General features: G+C 39.6%; 1 protein-coding gene across 1 annotated transcript; it reads right to left on the reverse strand.

The window, feature by feature from the left end:
• Positions 1-1,550: 1,550 nt before the first annotated feature.
• ACADM (acyl-CoA dehydrogenase medium chain) lies at positions 1,551-17,484 on the reverse strand. Its single transcript, XM_063137312.1, has 12 exons — positions 17,386-17,484; positions 13,472-13,568; positions 12,911-13,008; positions 12,598-12,667; positions 11,189-11,289; positions 11,026-11,106; positions 10,030-10,160; positions 8,725-8,833; positions 7,049-7,189; positions 6,873-6,968; positions 4,088-4,336; positions 1,551-1,999 (listed from the first exon to the last, which is right to left on the reverse strand). Exons 1-12 carry the CDS (start codon positions 17,407-17,409, stop codon positions 1,928-1,930), a joined length of 1,269 nt encoding a protein of 422 aa, XP_062993382.1. The 5' UTR covers positions 17,410-17,484; the 3' UTR covers positions 1,551-1,927.
• Positions 17,485-27,179: the final 9,695 nt, after the last annotated feature.

Raw genomic sequence — 27,179 nt, forward strand, 5'->3', positions numbered from 1 at the left:
CAACAAAGCCACAAATTACTGAGTGTGTACCCTCAGTGCACAAGAAAAAAAAAGGAATTCAGTCACTCTTTTGTCACTCATTTTTTCTACCAGAACAAATAATATGAAAATGCCTGGTTTCACTGAGGCACAAGTTACTGAAAAGCATTTTTACTCCAGGCATATTAGAAAACTAGGACAAGTTTACATCATGTGGATTGCTCTTTGTTGCAGTCTACTAAACACAGCTCCTGCACAATAACCCATCATTTATTTATTTGCCTTATTTAATGAATGTCCTGGCTGCCTTTTACAGCTGCAACTTACAATACAAAACATTTCATTTCAATAGGCTCCAACAGTACAGCTACACTGATTAATGCCTTATAAGTAAAGATGCTTTCTTAATATTTTACTATCTGACATTGCAATATAAACCCATTACCTCTGAAAGCTACAAGTTCTTGTGTTTCTGTATTAAGGATATGCATCCTTGCTACTTCTGAGATAACTACTGAGCCACTTCTTAGGATAGATTTAATAGTAAATAAGCTGTTTTCTATTTCACTGTCAAAAGAAATCTGCATTCCAGGTTACAAAGAACATTTTTCCACTTTTCAACTAGAATTCTTGTTTCAGACTTGTTTATTTTTAATTTAAAACTGTAGCTGTTCCAAATAATGCTAGTACTATAAGTATTTCTAGCTGCAATATTGCATTGTATGGCTATTTTCACCATATTTGACTGTTACAAAACATCCATTTAGAAGGTTGTAGATGGCACTGTAACCATTAGCAACATATACTCAAAATTGAAGGCAGGTAGCGCAGTTCTTATTTTACAACTGCAACTTACAAAGTTGTTTGCAAAACTGCTAATATTCACCGTTTACAAGAAACCTTTTTTCAGTAAAGTTAATATAATGCACACTAAAAGGTGACTTGTTCTTAAGCACTGCTTTAAACACACTAGCACGGATTCAGATAGGAATTGGTTTCAAAGGAAGACATAAAGTCCATCATTTCACTTTGCTCTCTATGCTAGTGAACAAAGCATAAGAAATGATCCAGCTGATAGCTATTTTGAATAGCTTCAGAATAGAAAGTCTACAAGTGAGCTGAATCCAACTTATGATTGGTAGAAATCTCAAAGTGGGGAAAGGTGATTTTTCTTAACCCATCTCCCCCTAAAAATCTATTCTAGACCGGGAGACCCTCCAGAAAGGCAGGAGAGGCTACATGAGGGATGGAAGAGCATCCAATGGATCTCAGTCTATTCTGTGAATTTAAGGAGCCCTTCCATTCACAGAACTGTCTGTTTAGATTTAACCTGCAGACAGCACAGCTGGTATGATTGTAAGAGGTAAAACTTTTCATGCTTTACCTTGTGTACAATATTGCAGTATTTAATAGTCGTTAAAATATAGACCTACTGACAGAGTCAGTGATAAGTGTATGATAAAAACAGTCAAATCAGAATTTTCCTGTATCGCAGAATCACTCTTGGTGGCCCTACCCCAATATTACATTATTTGCAGATGGAAGACACGGACTCTCAAAACTCCCACTAGTGATATCAAAGTCTCGATTTAATAGACGACAGCAACATAATTCAATTGTCAATATTTAGGCACTTAGTGTTGCAGAGAAGATTACTTTGAAGGACAATAAAGTTAGGTGAAAGTGTAAAAGTGTAAGGCATTCAGTACTGACAGGTGTGTAATGATTCCATGTATCAGCAAATCTCCAGCTAACAGTTTTGAAGCTAAGTGACCAGCCTCTTCATACAAAGAAGAACTGAAACAGCTGTGGAATGCTACTACTTTGGGGGGCATTTTTGTCTTCCAATCTCAAAAAATAACATATCAGAATGAACACAAATGTTTACAGTCAGGTTAGCGCATGCCAGGAATTAAAGCCCTTTTCTCTTTTTGGTTTCAAAGTTCTCTCAACCCTTAAATTTGCCAATATATTCACGAGCTACAATCAGCCTCTGAATCTGAGCCGTTCCTTCATATATCTGAAAAGACAAAGTGCACAGTAAGTAAGTGATCCGTGTTTTTGACCCCCTACAGAATTATATAGAACATCAGTGAAAACACACTGAACATTTTAAGTGACCATTAACATGTTACCAATTACCGTATTTTCCGGCGTATAAGACGACTTTTTAAACCCAGGAAAATCTTCTCAAAAGTCGGGGGTCGTCTTATACGCTGGATGTCGTCTTATAGGGCGGGTGCTGTAACTTCCGAGCCCGGCTGGAGAATCTGCGGTCGCCGCATATGGTTCAAATCCCCAGCCTTCTGTTTAAGGCTTGCCTATATATATACACGCACACCGTTGCCCCCCTCCGCCTCTTTCTTTTTCTCCTCCCCGCCCCCCTTTTTACTGTTTGGGTTCTGAGGGTGTCGGTGGTTGAGGCAGGCAAAGGGAGCGCGAGCCGCTCGCCTTCAACCGAAGCCATGAGCTCCTGAGTTCTGTGTGTGTGTGCACGCGTGTGTGTGTGTGAGAGAGAGAGCGCAAGCGAGCAAGCGAGAGAGCGCAAGCGAGCAGGAGGGAGGGAAGGAAGGAGGAGAGCGAGGGGGGAGGAGAGCGACGGAGAGAGGAGAAGTGGCTCAGCGAGCAACTCCTGACAGAGTCTAGCCCGGCAGCGCGCCACAGACACAGACTCGTAAACCAGGAGAGAATGAGAGCACGAAAGCAGCACCAGCCTTCCTCAGCTCAGACAGCCGCTTCTCGCCAGCTGCAGGCGCACAACTAGAGCAGGGAGAGGAGAGGCGGAGAGGGGAGGCTGAAGGGGGGCCACAGAGGCACATTCCCCGCACCCTCGCCCGCTCTCCTACCTATTCCGCTCGCCACATCGCCCGCTCCCCTCCCTCCCTCCCCCTGTGTCGGAAGAGGGGTAGTCTTATACGGCGAGTATATCCCAAACTCTATATTTTAACTGGAAAAGTTGGGAGTCGTCTTATACGCCCAGTCTTATACGCCGGAAAATACGGTAAATGCACAACTTGCTACAGATGTGTAATGGAGTAACTAACAAGTTTCACTGAGTACTGCAAGGCTCAATGTAATAGCTTGGGTCCAATGAGCTACTTTAGATAAGTCTAAGGACCCAGAGATGTTCAGCGAGATATTGAACTTTTTCTTTGAATGGCTGGTGTTTAAAAAAGCCAAAACCTCTATCAAAGTCTTCTCCAACCTGGTGACCTCCAGATGCTTTAGATTGCAACTTCCATAATGGTTTAGTGATATATAAGGTGAAAAGATTTGTAAGTAGCAGGTAGGTACAATTAAATGCACACTGGTACATTTAAAATCTGCGCAAGTTCTTTGCAAATTAGTCTATCTATACTTAAAAAACCCAGTACATAGTCATCTAAAAGTCTATTTAAATCTAACACAGTGGTAATCAACTTTAAAATTGCTATACACTGTTACTTGGACTTATGCATTTATTTATTTATTACATTTTTATACTGCCCAATAGCCGAAGCTCTCTGGGCGGTTTACAAAACTTAAAACCATGAAGAGCATAAAAACAACCAACTATTTAAAAATATGAATACAAAATACAATATAAAAAGCACTCTGCTGAACTCAGAATAAATAAACAGGATCATTCTGCATGGGTGCAAAATTCATCAGGGTGCAAAAGGGTGCATGGGTGCAAAATTCATCAGGCTTTTAAAATTTTTAGTGCCATTAAAATTAATCAGTGGAATATAATTTCAAGTTAAGATTGTCAGGACTGAGCTGTTAGTTTTTCTTAAGAGTTTCTATTTCAATGTTTCATGGCATGTCAATCACTTAGATAAACAGATTTTAAACATAATTGACTAAAAAGGAATGTCCCCAACTATATTAATAAAGCACTCACAAAAAACTGCAAATGGCAAGAGCCACTTTAAAATTGACACCTTCTCCCATGACGCTGCATTTTAATATGATGGCTGCTATATGACACACCATTTAAAAATTCTTTTCTCTTTACAATAGTTGTTTTTCATATGCAAATTTAGTCTATTAAAAAACTAATGCTATTAATCCACTAACATTTTCTTTACTGGGTGACAACGTTAGTATTTACATATGGATTACTTGCCTGGAATATTTTGGCATCTCTCATTAGTTTTTCTACTGGGTATTCACTATTGAATCCATTTCCTCCGAAAATCTGGACAGCATCAGAAGCTACTTGATTTGCAATGTCTCCAGCATATGCCTTTGCTATAGATGCATAGTAGGTATTTCTGCGACCAGCATCTACCTCCCATGCTGCCCTTTGATAAGCGAGGCGAGCAATCTCCACTTTCATTGCCATTTCAGCTAGCATGAAGGACACTGCTTGGTGCTATGATTGTTGAAGAACATAGAATGCAAAAGGATAGTGTATACTCACAATCATTATTATTATTATAAGTATTCCATAGAACAGTACAGCAATGGAATGGGGTCAACTGTCAAAGCCCCAATTCACAATTCTAGCTGCAGATATGCATTACATGTGACAAAAAAAATTAAGATAACAGAACAATTACAACGTTTATCGGTTTTTTAATAGTCAAGATTTCCTTAAGACTACTTGACTTCTCACAGCTTTCTATTCTATTCAATTCTAGCATCACTGTTCTCATAAACTAATGTACATTTAATGTGAAGTGTTTATATATCAAAGTAAAAGACAGCTGGCAAATTTCGAAATCAATTCTTCTGCTAGTGACAAACAAGAAAACCCTCAAATGGTTTATAGTCAAACAGATACAGTCGTGTGAAAAAGTACACCCTCTTGGAATTGTATGATTTTACATATCAGGACATAATAACAATCATCTGTTCCTTAGCAGGTCTAAAAATTAGGTAAATACAACCTCAGATGAACAACAACACATGACATATTACACAGTGTCATGATTTATTTAACAGAAATAAAGCGAAAATGGAGAAGCCATGTGTGAAAAAGTAAGTACACCCATACTGCTTCCATAGGAATTAAGATGCTAAGTAGCAGACAGGTGCTGCTAATCAAATGCCCGTGATTAACTGATCATCAGCAAGTATGACCACCCCTATAAAAGCCAAAGCTTTTTCAGTTTGCTGGTCTGGAGCATCCAGGTGTGTGTTAACACAATGCAAGGAGGAAAGACATCAGCAATGATCTTAGAGAAGCAATTGCTGCTGCCCATCAATCTGGGAAGGGTTATAAGGCCATTTCCAAACAATTTAAAGTCCATCATTCTACAGTGAGAAAGATGATTCAAAAGTGGAAAACATTCAAGACTGTTGCCAATCTTCCCAGGAGAGGACGTCCCAGCAAAATCACCCCAAGGTCAGACCGTGCAATGCTCAGAGAAATTGCAAAAACCCCAAGAGTTACATCTCAGACTCTACAGGCCTCAATGAGCATGTTAAATGTTAAAGTTCATGACAGTACAATTAGAAAAAGACTGAACAAGTATGGTTTGTTTGGAAGGGTTGCCAGGAGAAACCCTCTTCTCTCTAAAAAGAACGTGGCAGCACGGCTTAGGTTTGCAAAGTTGCATCTGAACAAACCACAAGACTTCTGGAACGATGTCCTTTGGACAGACGAGACCAAAGTGGAGATGTTTGGCTATAATGCACAGCGCCACGTTTGGCGAAAACCAAACACAGCATATCAGCACAAACACCTCATACCAACTGTCAAGCACGGTGGTGGAGGGGTGATGATTTGGGCTTGTTTTGCAGCCACAGGACCTGGGAACCTTGCAGTCATTGAGTCGACCATGAACTCCTCTGTATACCAAAGTATTCTAGAGTCAAATGTGAGGCCATCTGTCTGACAGCTAAAGCTTGGCCGAAATTGGGTCATGCAACAGGACAATGATCCCAAGCATACCAGCAAATCTACAACAGAATGGCTGAAAAAGAAAGAATCAAGGTGTTGCAATGGCCCAGTCAAAGTCCAGACCTCAACCCGATTAAAATGCTGTGGCGGGACCTTAAGAGAGCTGTGCATAAACAAATGCCCTCAAACCTCAATGAACTGAAGCAACGTTGTAAAGAAGAGTGGGCCAAAATTCCTCCACAACGATGTGAGAGACTGATAAAGTCATACAGAAAACGATTACTTCAAGTTATTGCTGCTAAAGGTGGTTCTACAAGCTATTGAATCATAAGGTGTACTTACTTTTTCACGCATGACTTTCTCCATTTTGGCTTTATTTCTGTTAAATAAATCATGACACGGTGTAATATGTCATGTGTTGTTGTTTATCTGAGGTTGTATTTACCTAATTTTTAGACCTGCTAATGAACAGATGATTGTTGTTATGTCCTGATATGTAAAATCATACCATTCCAAGAGGGTGTACTTTCTTTTTCACATGACTGTATGTGTGGAGAAACAGAGTTAATACCAAATGGTCATTATACTAATGATTGCTTTAATCCAGGTATGATCAGTCTATGGTCCTCTAGGATATTCTTGGATTACTACTCCCCTTTTCCCTAACCACTGGTGATGCTGGCTGGAGCTCATGGGAATTGGAGTTCAACAATTTCTGGAGGACCACTGGTTCACATATCTGTTTTAGTCATTAGCAATGACCCCACATAGACAGAATCAGCAGTAGCTTTGTCATATGATGGTCTGCTGATTTAACTGTCAAGTGTAGCCATCTTGAATCCTCTTACAACACAGGAGTCCTTTTACGAAGTTTCATGACTCCAAATTTAAGTAATTTCTAGTAAGGGATTACTGAATTAAATTTCATTTTTACCTGCATTATGACTTTGTTTGCTAATTGGGGTGGATGGGGTTGGTCCCTACAAACACTTTGTGAATAAGACTTCCCTAAATACATATTAACTGGAAACTATATTATATAAGTGAGTGGAAATTCACATACCTCTGCGAGTATCTTTCCAAACGTTTTTCTTTCCAAAGCATACCTTGTAGCTTCATCTAAAGCTCTCTGTGCTAGTCCTACAGCACCAGCCGCTACCTGTGTTTTTAATGATGAATATCATAAAATGAGAACTCTAGAAGTATGAGATTTTTCTCAAATTTATTTCAAATACTTACTGGAGGCCTTGTTTTATCAAATGCTCCCATAGCTATTTTAAAGCCAGCTCCTTCACCAAGTAGAACGTTCTCTTTGGGCACTCTTACATCCTCAAAAACAATCCCTCTTGTATCTGAACAGCGCTGACCCATATTAAGTTCCTGAAAAGAAGAGGTAATTATCCATTCACACAATAATTCTTCGATATATTGGAAGAAAATGCAGACTTGTCCCTTTTAAATTAAATGTGCAAGAATAATATACTGTAATTGTCACAAGTATGGGTTTTCACACAAAAAAATATTAAAACTAAACATCTTATGAAGGCTTTTAGAAGTTTCAAAATAAGTAGTGTCCTCTTGAAATGTCACACAGCACATAATTAAATTATGGAATTCACTACCACAAGATGATGTAATGGCCACCAAATTGGATGGCTTTAAAAGGGGGTTGGATAAATTCCTGGAGGAGAAGGCTATCAATGGCTACTAGTACTTGTGCTACCCCAAGTATCAGAGGCAGTAAGCCTGTATATATCAGTTGATGAGAAACATACAGTAGGTGGGACCCAGGGGCTGTTGTACAGTGTCCTGGTCAACAGCTGGTTGGCCACTGTGTGAACAGAATGCTGGCCTAGATGGACCCTTGGTCTGATCCAGCATGGCTATGTTCATAATATGACACTTTGATCACAATCTAAACTGGTGGGGGAATTTCAAATGCACAACCACAGTTTTCAGAGGAATTGGGTGCAGTACTGTCCCAATTCTGCAATAAATAGAGAAGCCGTTTCCCATACGAGAATACTACATGAATACTAAAACTGGCAGTCTTCCAGGTAAGGAGTGAAGAAGCAGTAGCTAACCTGTGTTTATTTCAAGCCTATCTGCCCCTCCTCAGCAGCTATTGCATGTGCGTTTGCCTCCTGCTCTCTTGGGAAACAAGTGAGTTTACTTGTAATATGAGAGAGAAATTAGTAATTTAAGTAGCAGGTTGGCAACCATCTCTTTAATATTCATTTTCCAAGTTGTTTTATTTTATTCATTAATATTGGACATGCCACTATACTCCCACATTTATGTATTTACTGGGGTTGCTATTTATGTATCTCCTGTTCCCCTGGCAAGAAAAGCACTTATATTAAGCAGCCATATATCTCTCCATCAAGCCTGGATCCAGCTCCAGCTGACAGCCCCCTTCCCTCCTGCTACCATCTGCCACTGCTGAGGCTATCAGAGGGAAGGGAAGCAGCAGCCAGGCATCCCTCCATTGTGCCTGGATCTGTATAAGGTTATTAGAGCAAAGGGGGGGGGGGGGGGGAGAAGAAGTGGCAGCCCTTTCACTGTGTCCATGACCTGCTGAACTTCGCAACTAAGAATCTAGTGCCTAAATTTGCTTTCCCCCCGCCCACCCCATCCCCTTCCCTTTTGTGTCATGATTTTTAGACCGTAAGCCTGTGGGCAGGGATTATTTTAAGAAATATTTTTGTAAGCCGCCTTCAAAGCCTTTTTTGGCTAAAGGGTGGGATAAAAATACTATAATAAATAAATAAATAAGCATTTTGCTTGGAACAACTCTTATGCAATACAGGCGACTAAATGCTAATTATAAGGCTTTTTATATATATGATTATATATATATTCACCTATTGAGAATTTCTGGAAACTTAATTAAGATTAAAATATGTCAACCCCACCTTTCTTCCTAGTTGTACTCCAGGGCTGTCAGCTTCCACAATAAATCCAGTAAAAGCTTTGCTTGTAGGAGCTTTGGGATCAGGATCGGAACGAGCCAATAAAAAATACCTAGTAAAACACACATAGAAACCACAGTGACTTAACTTTAACTTTCATTCTCACAAGTGCTTATGGTAGTTTTATCCCCACAAACTAAACACTGATCAAGCATTCAAATAATGGGGTCAACACAGCCTCACAGCACTCTCTTATGTGTGTCTCACCAGGGCCATAGCTAGACCTAAGGTTTACCCCTGGATCGTCCAGGGGTCAAACCTGTTCATGTAGGTGACACACAGGGGATCCAGTGCTCAGTCAGGGGCGAATCCTGGATGATCCCAGGATAAACCTTAGGTCTAGCTGTGGCCCATGTTTAGTAGGAATTAACATAGTTGGGATCGAAGACTAATCTTTCAAAGTGCCAAATATTATACACTAGGAAAAGATCAATAAAACATTCACACATGGTATTGTGGCAGTTTGAGGAAACATTCACAAGGGATAGCTTTATTTATTTATTTAAGCATTTTTATCCCACCGTTCAGCCAAAAAGGGCTCTCATGTTTTATCCCTGCCCCTTACACATTTGCTATCATTCTTGGCTCATTGTCACCATCTAAACTGCCTCTCCATTCTTTCCTTCCCAAGGCTACTTTTTACTTGTTGTCAGGAACGTGGGATACATATCACCACATTGTCTCTTGCCTCATTTGGTAAAAAGCAATAACGAATCCCCCCTCCATTTTCAAACATTGGGCAGTATCTAAGGGGTGCTTACACCCCCACTGATTATTTTTTGCCCCATAGATTCCGTTGCACAAGCAGTGGGTCCTGCACACTGCATTGTGCAAAGAGGACCACTGCTGCTTACGCAAGGGAGATTTAGTGCTTCCTAGGGGAATCCCTGAAATAAATGTTTCTGGAAGGAAGCGGGTCAACAGAGTTTGCATAAAGGAGATCCAGTGATATGCCTCCTTCCAGAAACAAGCATTTCTGGTTATTTCAGCTTTCTCTGGAAGTGCTAAGACACTATTGCACAGGCAGTGTGGATCACTTGTGCAATGTAATTGGTGAGGTGGAAGAGAATCAGTGGAAGCACAAGCACCCCAACGGATTCTGCCCATTGATTCTTGGGTCACCTTGAGTATAATACAAGAACTGTCAGAATGCTGGAAAGTGACTTTTTCATGTATAAATCAGTATTTTAATATGTAAAAAGGAGAGCACTACATAAAAAGTTGTTAGCTAAGTAACAATTGCTATACCAGTTGGCTTTGCCACCATTGGTGATCCACATTTTTTGTCCATTAATTATATATTCATCTCCTTTCTTTTCAGCTCTTGTTTTTAGACCTGCTACATCAGAACCTGCTCCTGGTTCTGTTACACAGTAGGCCTGGAAAAAAAATTACATGCTGAAGAAACAAAAATAATAAAAAAATAGGATAGTATTACACAGCTGGTTCAATATATTTATTGTGATATCCTAAAATTTAAAGTTAGGAATACTAGAGCCACCAGTGGAAAGGGTTTACTGATCATTTATAAAACAGTAATGTATCTTTGTTAATAATAGCAGAAATACCGTAACTGAAATTAGAATGAAAAGTTAAGTATTATGAAAAGTACGTTGTCCTTTTTAATATGTACAAAGCGACCAGGAGTAAAAAGAGGCTCCTAATAATTAAATTATGTCCCTGTTATACTCTTGCACCTCTGTGGTTTACTATTCCTATGGGTGTGCAGATTAGGTCGTAGATTAAAACGAACTATGCCCACTGTGCACATAGAAGCTGTATATATACTTATGGATCAAGACCATACTATTAAGCAAACATTGATTGCGGAGGCTTTTAGAAGGCTGTACTTACAGCTTATTTCATCAATGACCCATCACATTGTAGTTATTATTGAGTATGTAGATAAGTGACTACTAGGCTTTTAGAGATTTTTAGGTTTGAAAAATCCTACTATGTGTTCACATAAATGTAAAGGATTTTTCCTTAACATTTAGTTTTATTGTCCTTTCATTCAATTTATTAGTACTTCTTTACAATAAATTGTGTTGTACATTCAGAATCAGCATGCCAGTTAAATATCACAATGTTGCCAAGATCTGCCTATATTTTCAAAAATACTTTGTCAATGTGCTGTTCATAACTGACAAATGAGTAGTATATACATTTACATGACCTCAGAAAAGTTAACCAAGCTTTAAAACAAGTGTGCACAGGTTCTGTAAACAGTGAAAACCCACTTACACACATTAAGGGTTCCTCAGTCAACCTTCCCAGATATTTCTTCTTCTGATGCTCATTTCCTGCAATGATGACTGGCACTTGCTACAAGAAAAGGTTTATTCTTTTAATACATAAGAAGTCATTGTCGAAACCAAATATTACAAAGAAAAGAGAAAATACTTACACCCAGGGTATTTGCTTCAATGGCAGTTTGAACCCCTGTACATCCATAAGCTAATTCTTCAGTAATAAAGCAGGAATCAAAACAGCCAAGGCCAAGGCCACCTGTAATAAAACAATATTGAACAACGAATAGTCTCTTAAAAATCCACACTATGACACACATTTAATTATTTATATATCCTATTAAACCAAGACATCCTATTCCAATTCACTCTAACTCAGGGCTAGCTCACACAGGCATATTCCTCCCATGACATGCATATGTAAATTGCCAACAGATTAAATATCACAGATATCGACAGAATTTTATTTAATGCTAATTGTTTATATCCCACCTTTCATGATATAAATTATTCCATGGCAACTTATATGTAACAACCACCACAACAGCAAGACATAACAAGTCATCAGGATTTTTCCTACTGGGCAGTTGGTGGTAGATAGCCCTGTGGTGAGGGGACGTTTCTGCTCCAGCACAATGGGTTGGCTCCAGGCTTGTGCTCAGTGGAGTTCAGCTCACCCTGGAGAAAGGGGGCAAGTTGGTCATTATCATCAATTCCTTCACTCCCCGAAAAGCTGCTCCTTAGGATTGGGGGACCGTGCGGAATTGCATGGGAGATGGCACTGGGAGTGCAGGGCAAAGAGGGAATTAGCCCTCTTCCTTTCCCATGAGAAGATTCCATCGGATCCTGGTTCTCTCTGCCAGTAGAAGGGACAAGTTTCTGGAACCAGTCCAATGACTTTCAATGAAGTCTGTTCACATATTCATCTGCCAATTATAAGGGCTCAATCCTATGTCCACTAGGTAGCCTCTGGGGGACATAGGATTTTCGGTTTCTAGGATCTGAGATCAGAGAAACCCTTGTTCCACATCTTCTTCCCCGCCCCCTCACAGCCGGCATGGTTCTCTCCACACTGGCTATGTCTCTGCGCTCAAAAATGGAGACAGCGAAAAGAGGGTGGTCCTGGGGCGGGGAGGAGAGGAGACTGTGGAAGCTGCTTTATACAGCTTCCTATGCACGTCCCAGCTTCCCCAGCCCACCCCCAAAATTGCTCATCTAGGAAAAATACAGGGTGGCTGGAGCACAAAGGTGAGGATCCTGCATTGGATACTCGTCAGCCTCTGACTTCAGAGGTTGCTGACTATCAAGGTAGGATTACTCTATGTACCATAGAGCAATAAAAGTGATATGCATTCATGTTTAAACTACTCCTGATTGTTTGACAACATTGCTGTTTCTAATAGTGTGTCAATAAATGAGAATTTATCTTACCTCAGAGAAGCTGGTTATCATTATTTCTTTTTCAAATTTAGAAAACATTTTATTATAAAATCCATAGTATCTTTCCCTCCTATAAAAGCGCTCCTCAGTCTAATCTGTTTTATAGCTTAAAAGGGAGTTCACTCACCATAGCTCTCTGGTATGTGTGTATTCATTAAGCCAAGCTCCCATGCCCTTTTTATGAGAGGAACAGGATACTAGAAAATAAAGAGATATGAAAATATGTATATACAGCTTCTCTGTTTAGAAAAGTTTACTCACTGAAACATTAAGCAAGACATTTCCCTTTTATTTTCTTCCCTTTCTTATTGTTTTATTATGATTTTATTAGAATGTAAGCCCATGTGGCAGGGTGTTGCTGTTTTATTCTTTTTCTGTGTACAGCACCATGCACATTGATGGTGCTATATAAATAAATAAATAAAATATAGCAAACCTACCTCTCCACTTCTGTCATACTGAGCAGCAACAGGCAAGATTTCCTCTCTAGCAAATTTACGAGCTGTAGCTTGAAATTCTTTCTGTTCATCAGTAAGTTCTAGAAAATAAGGCATTTTTGTTTTAAATCCTCAAATATAGCAAAAAACAACAACACCTGACTTTAAAGTGTCCAGAATTATGCAAGACAGTGGATTGCAATACTGTACTCTAGCAGTAAATGCCATCTCTAGTTCTTCTACTAGAGTTGTGGAAGATGCAACAAGACAAGGAGTGCAGCAATATAGAAAAAGCACTGCCTGAAAGGAAGACAGAAGGATTTTCTAAAAACCATCAGATGAAATAGTTCTCAGACACCTTCAGGCAAAAAGAAAGGCAAGGGGTGACAATGTCATTTTCTATTTGTAATCCTTCAATGTTTTCCTGTGTTTTCTTCTGTCTTTTTTCTTTCCACAAGAAAATCAGTTGCAGAATACCTTTTGACTGGTAGGAGCTGTCTGTCTTGGAGCACTCTTTAATATAAAATATTATGGAATATTTTCTAATGCTTTGTCAGTACTTACCAAAACAAAATCCAGCTGCATGTTTGCTTTTTGGTGATGTTGCGGTAGCTTGACTGGACTGTGCTCTCCAGCCACATGTAGCAATGGTTCGTATCACCTGAAATTTAGATTTTAAAAATAATTAAATACAAAAATTATTACTACACCAAAAGCTTTATAGAAGGTCACAGAGATGAAAAAGCACAGCATTTGGGGCTAGAAGTAGTTGGGAAATTCTGTATACCTCAACGTGGAGCACAACAATTTTCTTGATTTCCCATATACTTTAAAATCTATCAGATTTGGGCTCAAAACATATTAGATGCTTTTTTAAAAAAACTAGTTGTCTCTGGCCTTAGCTAGACCTAAGGATTATCCCAGGCAAATGGAGGGGTCATCCCTGCCTGCTCCCAGGATCCCCTGTGTGTCATTTGGATGCACAGGGATGATCCCAGGACAATCCCGGGATATAGGCCTGGTCTAGCCATGGCCTGTATCACTTATGGACCTTGTTATGTTGTACTTGCTTTGGGTACTTGCCTTTTCTGAATAAAACTTCCTACTAGCAAATTGAATATTTTACTAATTACTATTATACAATTCTGTTGAACATACATCTAGAGGAGACTGTATTGTTTAGCTCTATCTAGTGGTATCCACAGCGTTTATTATTTATAAAAGTATCTAAAATATACTAGGAGTTGTACCCAATGTTAGTTCTACTTAGAATAGGCCCATTGAAATGAATGGGATTTAAGTTAGACTAAGATTAGATACAACCCTACATGAATGATAAAAATAAAACAAACAGGTCTTGGTTCATTGGCTTACAATATTAAGACATTAGACAAAAGGTGAGCAGGCTTGGAAGGGGAAAACTCAGCACTATCTGGTTAAAACACGGAGAGAGTTTTAAAGTAAAACCTATGCAATCATTAGTTGACACATAAGAAATTAATCAAATAAGTCAAATGGAAAAAGTAGGAAACAAAGAAAGAAAACTTTGATTTCTTAAAGGGGGTCAAAGAGGCCTACTGAATATCTAAAAGTGAGAGAGTTCCACAAATAAAGGACCCAGAGAAAACACAATGATACATGATACAATAAGAGGGGGAAAAAGTAGTGATAGAAGGTGATATTAGAGGACAGAAAGATTGAGAGAGAGAGTATCGGGTTTAATAGAAGTAGTTAAAATGGACAAATTTTAGAATTATGAGAGAGAGAGACTAATAATGTGAATCAAGAAAGAGAAGGATCAAAGATATCTCCTAAGCTCTTAAATTGCAGGAAACATTGTCAGGATATCTTTATTAAACTCCAAGGTAGGTATGTAAACAGATGGGAATGAAAATAAGATTTGACTAAGCAGTGTATAATGGTTTTTAATGCTTTATGTGTGTATGTTCTGTGTTTTAGAATTTTAAATTTTGTATACTCGTTTTAATCTTAATTTTAGAATTTCTGTAAACTGTCCAGAGAGCCCTGGCTATGGGAGCGGTATATAAGTGCAATAAATAAATAAAATAAATAAAGAAGCACAATAGAGTAAAATAGCCCAGGGATTTCAGCAAGAGAAGAACAAAGTCCATCTAATCGTACACCAGCAAGTGCAGGTGAGTTATTCTCAAGAAAGAAAAAAAGTGACTATAGTAGAGGCAGAGAGGTACATGAAGCAGATCCAAGATACATATGACTGAGAATGAGTCCCTGGAACATCCAATGTATAATATTAACTAAAAATGGTTGTTCTAGTTACATAAATCAAATAATAAGTCATACATTTACATTCAATTCCAATTCTGTCCTGGTTTTAATATTGATACTTATTAATTTGCTTAATACATTTTGATTCATTATTCCCCACTCTTAAACCCTGGATCACTCTTTTACAGACCAAAGTTTCTGTCGGACTTCTTTTCCTTAGTCCTATGCTCTCCATAACTCTGTATATGCCAATGGAGGCATTCTTCCATATTTTGCTTTATTTACAAATTAAGTGAATTTCCTTCATACCCCTTCAAACTTGTCTTCATTTAATTGTCCTCGTGCAATCCCTAACTTCTGGGTGAATTTCTCAAAGACAGCAATCTGCCATACTCTCTGGAACCAGTTTTTGATACAGAGCCCTTTACCGTCTTTCCAATACTTGGCTATCAACCATCTTGCCGCTAACAATAGATGACACACTAATACCCTACTTAGCATATATAACCCTCTATATTAAATTTAGCAAGGCTAGGTGAGGAGATAGATAAGCCCACTGTCCCGTTATCAAACTAGTCTCTTGAAAGACTAATATCCAGAAATTATTTACCCTAGGGCAGGTCCACCAAAAAGCCAGAAAGTTTTGGTTAATAATGCATACATTCATGCTTTATGTACTCTTCATACTTTAACTTCACAACTCTTTACAAGAGTCATTTATCTTGAAGAACTTAATAACTTTTGGCTCCTTGTATACCTTGGAAATAATATGTTTATGCTACTTTTTACTGTTTTAATATTACATTTTAATATTGTATTTTATTCTTTTAAAATTCTGTAAGCCCACCCAGAGAACATGAGTTATTGGGTGGCCATACAAGTTTTTTGTGTGTATTATAAACATAAACAGACACACACACACTCCAAACAAAAGTGATGGTTCAGCAAACAATTATGGAGGTTAGTCCCCGATGCCAACTGCTGACATTTTATATTTTGTTCCTTTAATTCCTTGCTTTTCAGGGGTTTGGAACGGATCCATTACGTCGCATGGCATACTCAGGGAAATAAGACGGGGGAATAAGAAGGGTACTCACTGCTACTACCAGATTCCATTACTATCAAAATAGTTCACTCGTTTAAGGCTTTGACCTTTCCATTGTGGCAGTTTCCATGTACTTGTTTTCCCTGCGGTAAACTCTTCTGTTTTTCACTCTCATAGTTAATAGTTTTGTTTCAGAGATCTTTGCACACAAATGATTTTGCCCTATTTATTCTCCAGTTTCCTAAGTCCTTGCTAGACAGGAATGCCTGCTCAAAGAACAGGAATGTTTTATTGCTGTAACAAGTAACTACATGGTTTCTCACACTTTCAGAAACTGATTACTCATCTAAATAAGAGCACATGAACTGCTAAATTCTGTTTCAAAACTGAGCACTTTTTATATACAAGCAGATCTTCTGGAACAAGATGGGAGCAGAGGTGAACTTTCAATTGCTTACATGCCAGTAAACAGGCACGGAGGAAGAAGACAAATGCAATCAGATAAACTAGTTTATCATGCTAGTTCTCTGTTATCATGTTAGGTTTTGATATACTGCTATTTCTTCTGGTTAAGTCACTGGGAATTCCAGTAAACTAACTTCGAAACCGGCCATTATAGGTACTGCAAGAAATTTCCAGAACATACACTTTCAAAAAATCTTCATTTAGATAGAAGATTGCAACCGTTAATTTCTGGACATGATTTTCACTTGCTATTTTTATATATATGTCACCTACGGAATGAGATACTCAAAGCTCCCAGATGATAAACCAGCGTGTATGAAACTGATAAACTGACGCAACACACTGAACGGACTCGCCCCATACACTGCAACAGCCTTCCCCCAATCTGGTACTCTCCAGAAATATTGGGACTAAAACTCCCAGGATCCCGGCCAGCCATCTGGAGGGCACCAGGCTGTGGCAATGTATGGGGCGAATACGTTAAGAGTGGGGCAGCACCCCGGCAGTGTGCTGCATCCTTTTACCAGTTTCGTATATTGCTGCACTACAAGATGGAAACCCTCCCCAGCCTCCGGCTGTGCAAGCGTCTCCCAGAACTTCCAGGCTGCCCCGAAATCCCGACGCCGCTTTTCGTCTCTTCAGCGGCCTTCATTTATGCACCCCGACGTCTCCCCCTCACACACCCCTTCCAGTCCGCCATCCGCCGCGCAAACTTCCTCACCCGAGAGACCCTGAGCGCAGCCATGACGCCTCCGTCTGCCTCTTTCCTTCCCTGCCCGGCGCTGCTGAGAGGTCGGAGCTTAACCTCCCACCCAGTAGGCTGTCGCCCAGGCCGACAATACAGCGGGAGGTGGGGAGGGCGACGGGAGGCAGGCCGAAGGGTAAAGTTCGCCAGCGACTGACGACAGTGCTATGGGAAAGATCGGTCGGTAAATGAAATAGCCGGAACTCCGGCCTGCCTAGTATATCCGTCGTATGAGGTCGTGTTCCAAGCTATGGGGAGGCCACACACGGCAACCTGATTCTGGTGTGTCCATCAGTAGCCTTCGCCCAGCTGTCACTGCCGCACTACCAAGGGCGAGCAGAGGCTACGGATCGCCGGCTAGCTTTATTTCTGGGGGCAAAAACAGCCATGGCTTTAAATGTGTGTCTAGCAATTACGTTGTATTTTTTATTATTTTATTACTAATTTATTCTTGTCCTCTAGAGATTGGGGGTTCCGCACCTACTCTAGTGTAAGAATGAAACAGCGTAGCTGCTTAGACCCACATTGAAGTCATGGCTGTTTTGTCCCTGGATGGCAAGAGCAAGAGAGGAAAGGTAGTGGCTGCTCCAGAAAAGAGCTTCTCTTGCTTGTATGCCCCCTTGTAGGCAATCCATCTGGACCCAATTCCCACTGCCATGCCTCCCTGGGAGAGAGAGAAAGTGGGCAGAGGCTGCCTTCTCCTTTTCTCTCATTTGGGTGTGCTTTCTGGCTGGTCTAGTGGCCCCAGTTCCAACTGCCACATTTCCCAAAAGTAGAGGGCAGCCAGGCAAGCTGTATTTTGGAGACCGCATTTTGCAACTGCCACTTGTTCACGCTGCCACTGCTGGGGGGCGTAAAAGGAAGTAGTGTGTCTGGAGAGGTGCACAGCAAGAGGGCCTAGATCTCTGAAGGGCTACTGTACCCCATTAGCAGCTAGTCAGTAATCATGTGTAAAGCAGTAGAGAAATGAGTACACGCCACCCGGTGGAGGGGAGCAGGGAAAACATGCCCTAACATGAAGGAGCTCATTTGCATACAGTGTTGTGCATGCAACAGTCTCTTGCTGCAGAAGGAGGAGCTGAACTTTGACATTGTTAGTGTTGGAGGTGGTTCCTGTTTTGGGCTTGCTGAATCAGCTCTCTTTTGCAGCGCACCCCAGTTCCTGGTTTGGGCCTACTGAATCAGTTTTCTTTGCAGCGCACCCCAGTTCCTGATGCTGCTGAATCAGCTCTCTGCAGCGCACCCCAGTTCCGGTTGCTGCCACCTACCATCCACCTTATTGCATGCCTGGAGGATCCCTATTCATTCACTGTCTCCTGGGCTTGTGAATAAGGCTAAAGGACACAGGCTTCCATCGGCCTACCTAGACCTTGGGAGGGAAATGTGTTAATCAAAAGGTTGTCTCCCATGTTCTATTTTTGTTGCTTGTTGTCAAACTGAATAAATACCAGTACTTATACCTCAGGTGTGTGGGTGAGGTTGCTACTCAGACATCTCTAAATTGGTGTCCCAGGTTTCCTGGGTGGGGGCTTGAGCCTGAGCTAACCTTAAGGGAAAAACAAACAACCCCTAGACATAGAACCCGGCCCTAGGTTCCGACCCAAGGGTTACACATGGCTCTGTCCTCCTGGAGTGCTGAGGCTTTGCCAACCCCTGACACTGGTGGTAATATTTAAGACTACAGATGTATGGGGGATTTTCTCTCCCAAGCACTGCCTCCACCTATCTGCTCCCTCACTGTGCAACCCCATCTATCTGCTTTCTTATTTGCAACAAATGCTTATATTTCAGGGCCTAAGGAAGTTTCTGGCTGTGTAACTTAGGATTCCCCAAGGTGATCCTTTTTCCCCTCTCCAAGGTTGCTTTTCTGACCTCAAAGGGCAATCGGAGTGGTTCTTTTCTGCAAGGGGGTGAGGGAAGATGTTGGATCTCCAACTCCCCCTTCCAAGGTTGGAGCACCATAATATACAGAGCGCTGTCTCTGACTTTGGAGGAGGGAATCCCTAGTATCTTATGGCTCCTTGGACAATGTCTAGGGGCCATAGGATTGTTCCCTCAACAAGTTAATTTATTAAATGTATATTTTACACATAAGTAAATACTTTTGGGATTTCCAAAAATCTGCTTACTGATAATCATTAAGGACTGAAGAGACACTCTTGCTGCTACAAGCCATTTCATGGCTTCTTTTACCTCAGGCCAAATTCCCTAAATGTCCATCCCAACCAAATATACTCACAACCAGTTCCAGCTCTTGGGTACACACTTCCTCTGATTCCCAGTGCTGCTCCCCTTGTATTTCTGACTGTTTATTTGGATTGTTATTGCCTGTTTGTGTTAGGGAAGCCTCCTGGCATAACACTGCCACCTGCTTCCTACTCCTGATCTACAGCCTTGTGTGGTTATCCCAGAGAAAAAGAATAGTTTAATATTCAAGCTTTAGCTATTCACTTTCTCCTCAGCTTTTTTCCAGTCCTACTAAAATACCACAATTGTATACAGAGTTGTGTGCAATTTGACTTCCATGGGGTGACTGTGGGTATTTCACATATTCACATACGTCATATGATTTCTCTACACTTGATTCTGGGTGGCTGAACAAGTGACATGATGCTTCAGTTTGGATCAATTACTCTAAAGTGATAGAAATGAATTATAAGTCACACAGGAGTTTGGAAAAATATGCTAATCTGACAGGTAGTGTTTACTCAGCTGTGCTTGGCCTATCTTTACTCAGCTATGTCTTCGAACTTTTCATTGACAAGATGGGAAGGACCAGCTTGAAGCAGTCACTTAGGTAATTAATAAAGAAACAAGGCATTCTTTATTTAAAGTTACACAGAGGCCCTCTAGGGACAAAGCAGTAAATGTGTGACTTCAAAGCTTTCTTCCAGCACTGTAAATAGTAAGGATGCATGTTTAGACAGCCTGGAATGGTAGACTTATTCCCCCTAAACATGCATAGAATTACACCCCAAATCAATCTAAAAAGTGACGGTTTTACTTAAAGAGCAATCCTATTGACCATACATTGCTGCTCAGAAGCTCCCAAATGCAGAGGCTTCTGAAATTCCTATGCCCTATCAGGCTGAAGTCAACGGATGAGAAGAGCAGTGGAGGTGACCTTTGCTTCCCTGTCCCTTTTTGTACATTTTTGGTAGAAGGGCTTTTCAGTTCATCTAGGAAGGCCCTTTGGAGGGGGAGGAAAGGATGCTTTGGAGGTAGGAGGCGGCTCAGGATAAACTGGAATGCCCCCTTTCCCCCCCTCTCCGAGGCCAGCTGCAAGTGGTCAGTGGTCAGATATTGACTCCCCCTTCCGAGCCATTCTATAGCCCCTGGGATGGACCACAGGATTGCTTTCTTCAGGCACTCCTGGCTGGCTGGTGAATGCTGAGAGTTATTGGACTTTTTCTGGCTGTGCTTTTAATGGTGTGTGTGTGTGTTTTGTTTTGTGCTCATTAAGATGCAAGACTTTAACCCACACAAGTGAATATGAGTTCAGAACCAAGGAGTTGTAATTCATATGTGTACTTGAGGCAAGGGATGGGGGGAGGGTCAATTAAGGAATGGAGGAGGGAACAGAGGAACCTGATCAATCAGTGAGAGGAAAGATGATCAAGTGGGGGGAATGGAGATGTGAAGAATCATGAAGAAAATGTATATAGTGGACACAGTAATCAGGCTATGTAGGATATGCCCAAGAGAGCTTTTCTACTTGAGGCATTTGTTGTGCACTTGTTATTCACTACTCATAGTTTATTTTATTTTTATTTATTTATTGCATTTATATACCGCCCCATAGCCGAAGCTCTCTGGGTGGTTTACAAAAGTTAAAAACAGTAAACATTAAAAACAAACATACAAAATTTAAAAAGCATAAAAACAACAGTATCCTTGTGAAAACAGCTATTCTGGGGTCAGTTAGAAACAAACAAAACTCAGTCCATGTTGTTTATGGGTTCTTTAGATGACACCATGACCCTCCAGTTTTGCTTCTGTTTGTAAACTGCACTTTTGGTGATTTTTTTAAGAGCAGGGCAATTGGGTATTATTTCTGATGGCGAAAGAAAGCCCATGATCCTCCTGTGTATTTGCACTATTCCGCTCTACCATAGTGCCATGTAGAGGTTATGTAGCAGAAAAGCAGGAAAGGAAAGGAAATGCTCCTTGTGTAGTGCTCGGATCTCAATTTTCCAACAAAAGCGGAAGTAGATGCAGCTGGTTAACAGCCTTGTGTAGAAAAGCCCTCAGTGGTATTTTCTTCTGAGTAAAGATGCTTAAGAATTCAGTGTTAAATAGGGTAAGCTGGGCACTCCTGGACAATGGTTCAAAAATAAGAGAGAAAACAGCTATTAAGAAGGTGCAAGGTACTTAGCCTAATCTGTGACAGAATAGTGCCCTAGAGAAATTATGGAGGGAGATAGGTTATGTAAAAGGTGAACATGTGTTTTTGAAGATATTTTATCATAGCAAACCTGTGGTTACTTCCACTGTCATCTTCAAGCACAGAACTTAAAAATTGAAGAACCTCTTTATAAGATGTGATTCTGTCTTTGTTGTTATGTCATTGTTGTTGTTATTAATAATTAATAAAATAATACCTTGTCATGCTTCAGTAATCTAGCAATTTCCTTCTTTTATTATGATTAATTTAAAACTCACAGTGATTATATCTTATCAAAAAAACACCAAAGTATATGTTATTTATTCCTAATTTTGCTTTCCTCTTTCTGTAATTGAACCTCCTGATTGGAGGAATTCTTTACAATCCTGTCCAATACATATCCACTCAGAAGTAAGCCCCATTGAACTCAATGCGAATTACTACTGTGTGAGTACATAGAGAATTGAAGTAATAGAATAGAATGAAGCCCAGTATTGGGAAAAAGGTAGGATACAAATAAATATAATAATAACAATAATAATAATAATAGAATATAGTTGTACTTGATCCAAAGTATGTACTTATGTATCTTTATCAGTCAGAATCTAAATAAAAAACTGTTTGAAATATATTCCCCATTTTTAAAAGATGCTTAAAAATGATTTCCCGTTTAATATTTCTGGGTATACATAATCTCAGTGAAGTCCCCACAAGGGATACACAGTCATATACCTTCCTCTGTTCTTACTGAGCATTGACTACTTTACTAGTAAGCTTGCAGTACTTTTGCTTATAATTTGTCTTGTGAGGATTTTTTTAATCCCTGCAGTGTGTAATATATATTAACTTAGTTGGTTTCATTAATTCAGCAGAAACTGGGTTTTTTTTAATTCTAATGAATGATAGAGACTTGTGGGTTATTACTAGCTTGTATAAATTAGCAAGTAAACACTGTAAAAAATAGGGGTAATTTGTTACACACACCCCATTTTTCATTTATTTAGACACTTGCAGTACTGTTTTCATTATTTCTCTTAATATTTCATGTGTTATTTTAATGTTAAATATTTATTGCATTTATTACCGTTATATTTGTATTATTTTTATTAATTATTTGGTAATATAAAAAGTTACTAAACTATATGCTAGTAAATTATTGCAATTAGTTATAAATGTGTCAGGTTTACCATTTGGGTTACAAAGGCTGTGTTGAAGAACAAAAGATTTCTAAAGTTTAGCCATGGACACCTTCCTAAATAAAACACCTTATCATATTACAAAATATAATAGTAATAAAATTGTTTTTGTAATATAAAACTATTTAATTGGTACTTCATGTTACAGAGTGACATTTAAAAAAACATGTTTGCCCCAAGATGTTTACAATTGAAAGGCAATATCCCATACTGCTCATTTCGCTGCACCAGCAGAACCCACTGCTAGCACAACGGAGAATTAGCACTTCATAGAGGAACCCAGGGAATGAGATGAAATGCTAGTTTCTGGATTGGGGCAGGTCAGCACAGCTGCCCTCTGCAAGCTCTGTTAAACCTCCACCATTGCAGAAACTATAGTTTCCACTTGTTTCTGTTTTGTTTTCGACATGCTGGCTCCCTGTTGCACTAGCGGTGGGTCCTGCTAGCATTCTGGCAACATAGGATACTGCCCTAAATATCTAAATACAATCTTCTAAAGGGAAGAGAAGAGGGATGGACAACAACAGAAGGGAAGAATATTCAGAAAGACAACATGTGCTTTGGCTTAGTTTTAGAAGGTGTTGAAGACTAAGGTATATAGCCAAAGGCATAATCAAAAAGTTTGAGCAGAGATTTGAAGGAAGAGGGAGGCGGCATCGTAGAGGTATTCTGAAAGAGTGTTCCAGACATAAGGAGTAGCGAGAGAAAATGGGCAGTCTCTTAAGGGAGTCCTTTTAACAGTGGAGTGTGATAGAAGTGGAGAAGCATGGGCCACAGGCTGGGGAATATTGAAATGGGAAGGCAGAAATAAAGGGGTAAAGCCATGAAAGGTTTGCAGTGGATAGGAAACCAGTGTTCCAAATGGAGTGTCACATGGTCTTAATGATTAGATAGGTGAATGATCTTGGATCATACTGGACAGAGATGAGAACATAAATATGTGACAAGAGAAGGCCAGAAAGTAGAAGGTGGGAATCACGGCAGGAAATAACCAAAGCATGAATCTGCATTTTCACCAAGAGGAAGAACTCATTTTATGCAATCTTGTACAGGGAGAAGTGACATGACTTGGCAGCTGTCTGATTGAAGAGCAAAGGAATGTGCTGTTAATATTTTGTTCTTTTAGTAGATGCCCAACAGACTTTCACACTGATCTAGAGCTATGAGTTTTTGTTTTTACAAACTTCCAAAAACTTCCTTCCTGGCTTTAATGTAGGGATTCATGTATCTGTCTAACAGATTTTGAGTTTTGTAACATTGCTGCCTTTGAGGGCTATTAAGAAGGCAAGTACACAAGAGAGAGCCTTTTCCTCAGTGGCCCCACACCACTGATCTATCAGGGGCCCTTCACTGTAAGTCTTTAGGGAGGTCCTGAAGACAGACTCGTTTTCTCTGGACTTCTCCTGATTATGTTTTATTAGGCCAGATATGAGCTGCAGAGAGCAACTAGGTTTTATATTGCCTGTTTGGACTGCCAGTTGACTTGAAATTTTAAAAACTAAATCTGGTCAGTTTAAAGTAGCAATTTTATTTCACGGGTCCTACCAGTCACACTACAGGGTTGGATGAGAACAAAGAAAGGACATATAGTAATCAGGGTGCGTGCATGAAGGAGCAGTATGGAGCCTGTTAAGAAGCTACAATGAAGAATTGGTAAAGTCCCAATCTCTTTGAATCTTGGACATTATTGGTTTTGAACTGGGAGTGTCGAAAAGAACAGATGACCAGATACCAATGCATTGTATGCAAAACAAACAAGATACCTTCCAACAGTGTACAATCTACAGGATCATGCAGCATACAGCTATATTTAACCTTTTGGGGGGGGGCAATGAATGGAAAACATATTGATTACATATATTAAATTCATTGTAATTCTGCTTTATACTGCACATTAGTTACATTTATATGCAATGCTCTTTGAGTTCTGTTTCTGAATAGGCTGGTATCTCCATTCTTCTCTCTCCAATTTCTTCTCTATAAAAAAGTTTTGTAATTTATTTCTCTTGGTTAGAGTCTAGAGCTAGTTTTATTAATTCGAAAGATCTTAAAAACAACTCACATGTTTGCCTTTGATAGGACTTGGAAAATAATTCACTGCATGGCTTAAAACCATTTTCAAGGCTTTTTTTCCATTTTGTGTTTAGATGATTCAAACATTGCTTTGTGGCTTTGTGTTTGCACTCCAGTAAGGAATGGCACTTGTATCTTGTTTGTTATTATAAAACAACATTTGTTCAAAGTTGCTGGCAATGAAAAACAAACATTATTGAGTGGAGAGCATGTTGATTTCCTTATCTTCAAAAAAGGACCAACAAACGTGTATTTGAAGGTTAGACTTTTAAACAAATGTTTTGTAAAGCAGGAAGAGACAGAAGGAGAAACAGAGCTGCCATGTCAATTAGAAAAACTTTTAATAACAATTTAGTAATATCATAAGACCTGCTATACAGGCACAAATGTCTAAGGATGTTGGGCACCAACAGTAGAGATTATATGTTTTCAACATGTGGAAAACTCCATTTTTTATTTTGGAATTTGAAAAATGTACATCATGCAAATATATATTTCATTCCCCCCTTTCTTTTCTTTTTTTGGTAAATGAATGGAAAAACCTACATTGGCTACATTCACACACTATAATGCTAAACTATAATTTAGTGTTCCATGCATTGAGCCTCAGGTTCATATGCTCCCCTCCCCTGTCTTTCTGAGGCATGGTGAAAGGAGATCAGAAGGTTCCATTTCCATTTTCAGCTAACTAGTGTCTGAACTAGGAACTATGGTTAGTATTAGCTATCGTTGGTGAAAGAAGCCAGGATCACTAACCATAATTTGAATGTTATTTATTTCAAGAAACCGTAGTTAACACTAACCACAGTTTGTCTGCATTTAGACATCATAACCTTGTTCAGACAACATGTTAAGCCATTATTATACTGCTAACCCTTTTGCAGCAAATGGTTAGTGAGTATGTTTAAAATATGGTAATATAGCAACCATAGTTAGGAATGGTTCACACGATACGCTAAGTCATTCACATGACATGCTACACCATAGTGTTTAGCTCAAAATGCTTAACCACTGTGACTTAGCATGTGGTCTGAACAGCGTCACTGAGACAATGCAGTTAACTGAAAATGGAAGCAAAAGCTTCCTTTCTCCTCAGAACTGTGACAGAGGAAAAAGTGGAACCAAGGCCAGTGAACATAATACAAAACTGGTTTAGCACTGTATGCAAACCAGGCTGTTGACAACTATGTAGATTTTATTTAGTGTAATTTTGCTTTATATTGCACATTAGTCACATTCACAAGTCATGCATTCTGGACTAAAAGGTGTTCTGTCCATTCCCAATCAATATGGAAGTGGGTCCAGGGTCTAAAAAAGGGTGTGGTGGGGGGTCTGGAACTTGGCAGAGAGGTTCAGGGGATCAGTTGCATTATCAGCCACTTGGTGAATCCTGCCACACTTTCTGGTTCTTAGCCAGGCCCAGATTTAAACAGGCAATGGCTTCCCCATCCTCCTGAGTGGTCCCACATAAAGGGTAGCCTTGTACAGCTAGAAAAGTGTTCTGCTGGTGGATCCTGCCTAGCTCATTATCTCCTCTCCCACAGCCCTGGGGTTATGATCCCAGGCAATTGATGTGGAATTTTCCAGTGCCGCAGTTTGAAAGATAATGGGCTCGTTGGGATTGCTGGCAGTGGTAGGATTCACTGGAAGGAGAGGGTTCTACAGTAGTAGTAAATATGATAGTTATGTAAGTTTTAAAATGTGTAGCTTCTCTGCACTGCCTGATTAATTTCCTTCTATACATTATATCCATTGTCTTGAAATGCTCATTAATAATTTTCGACAAGACTTCTTTTTTGTATCCGTGGTTGTGTACAAAGTCAGTGTGTCTTAAACTGATAACTCTGGAATAGCTCTGTTGGCATCAGTGGGATTATTCTTCAGTAAATTATTTCAGAATAATTAACTCAGACATGTATATGGGAGTTTCCTGAAAGTTGAAAAGACTAAATCATAACCATTTTAAAATTATAGAGTTCTAGGTGAAAACAAAATTTATATAACTAAGCAATTTGGATCTCAGTGCAATCAGGATGGAGAGCAAAGTAGAAGGAAGCAGGTTATTTTCAAAACTGAAAGGATGATAATTCTGTGGTTCATCAAAAAACTGTCATACC

The sequence above is a fragment of the Elgaria multicarinata genome, chromosome 1 (assembly GCF_023053635.1).
Source record: "Elgaria multicarinata webbii isolate HBS135686 ecotype San Diego chromosome 1, rElgMul1.1.pri, whole genome shotgun sequence".
Lineage (NCBI taxonomy): Eukaryota > Metazoa > Chordata > Lepidosauria > Squamata > Anguidae > Elgaria > Elgaria multicarinata.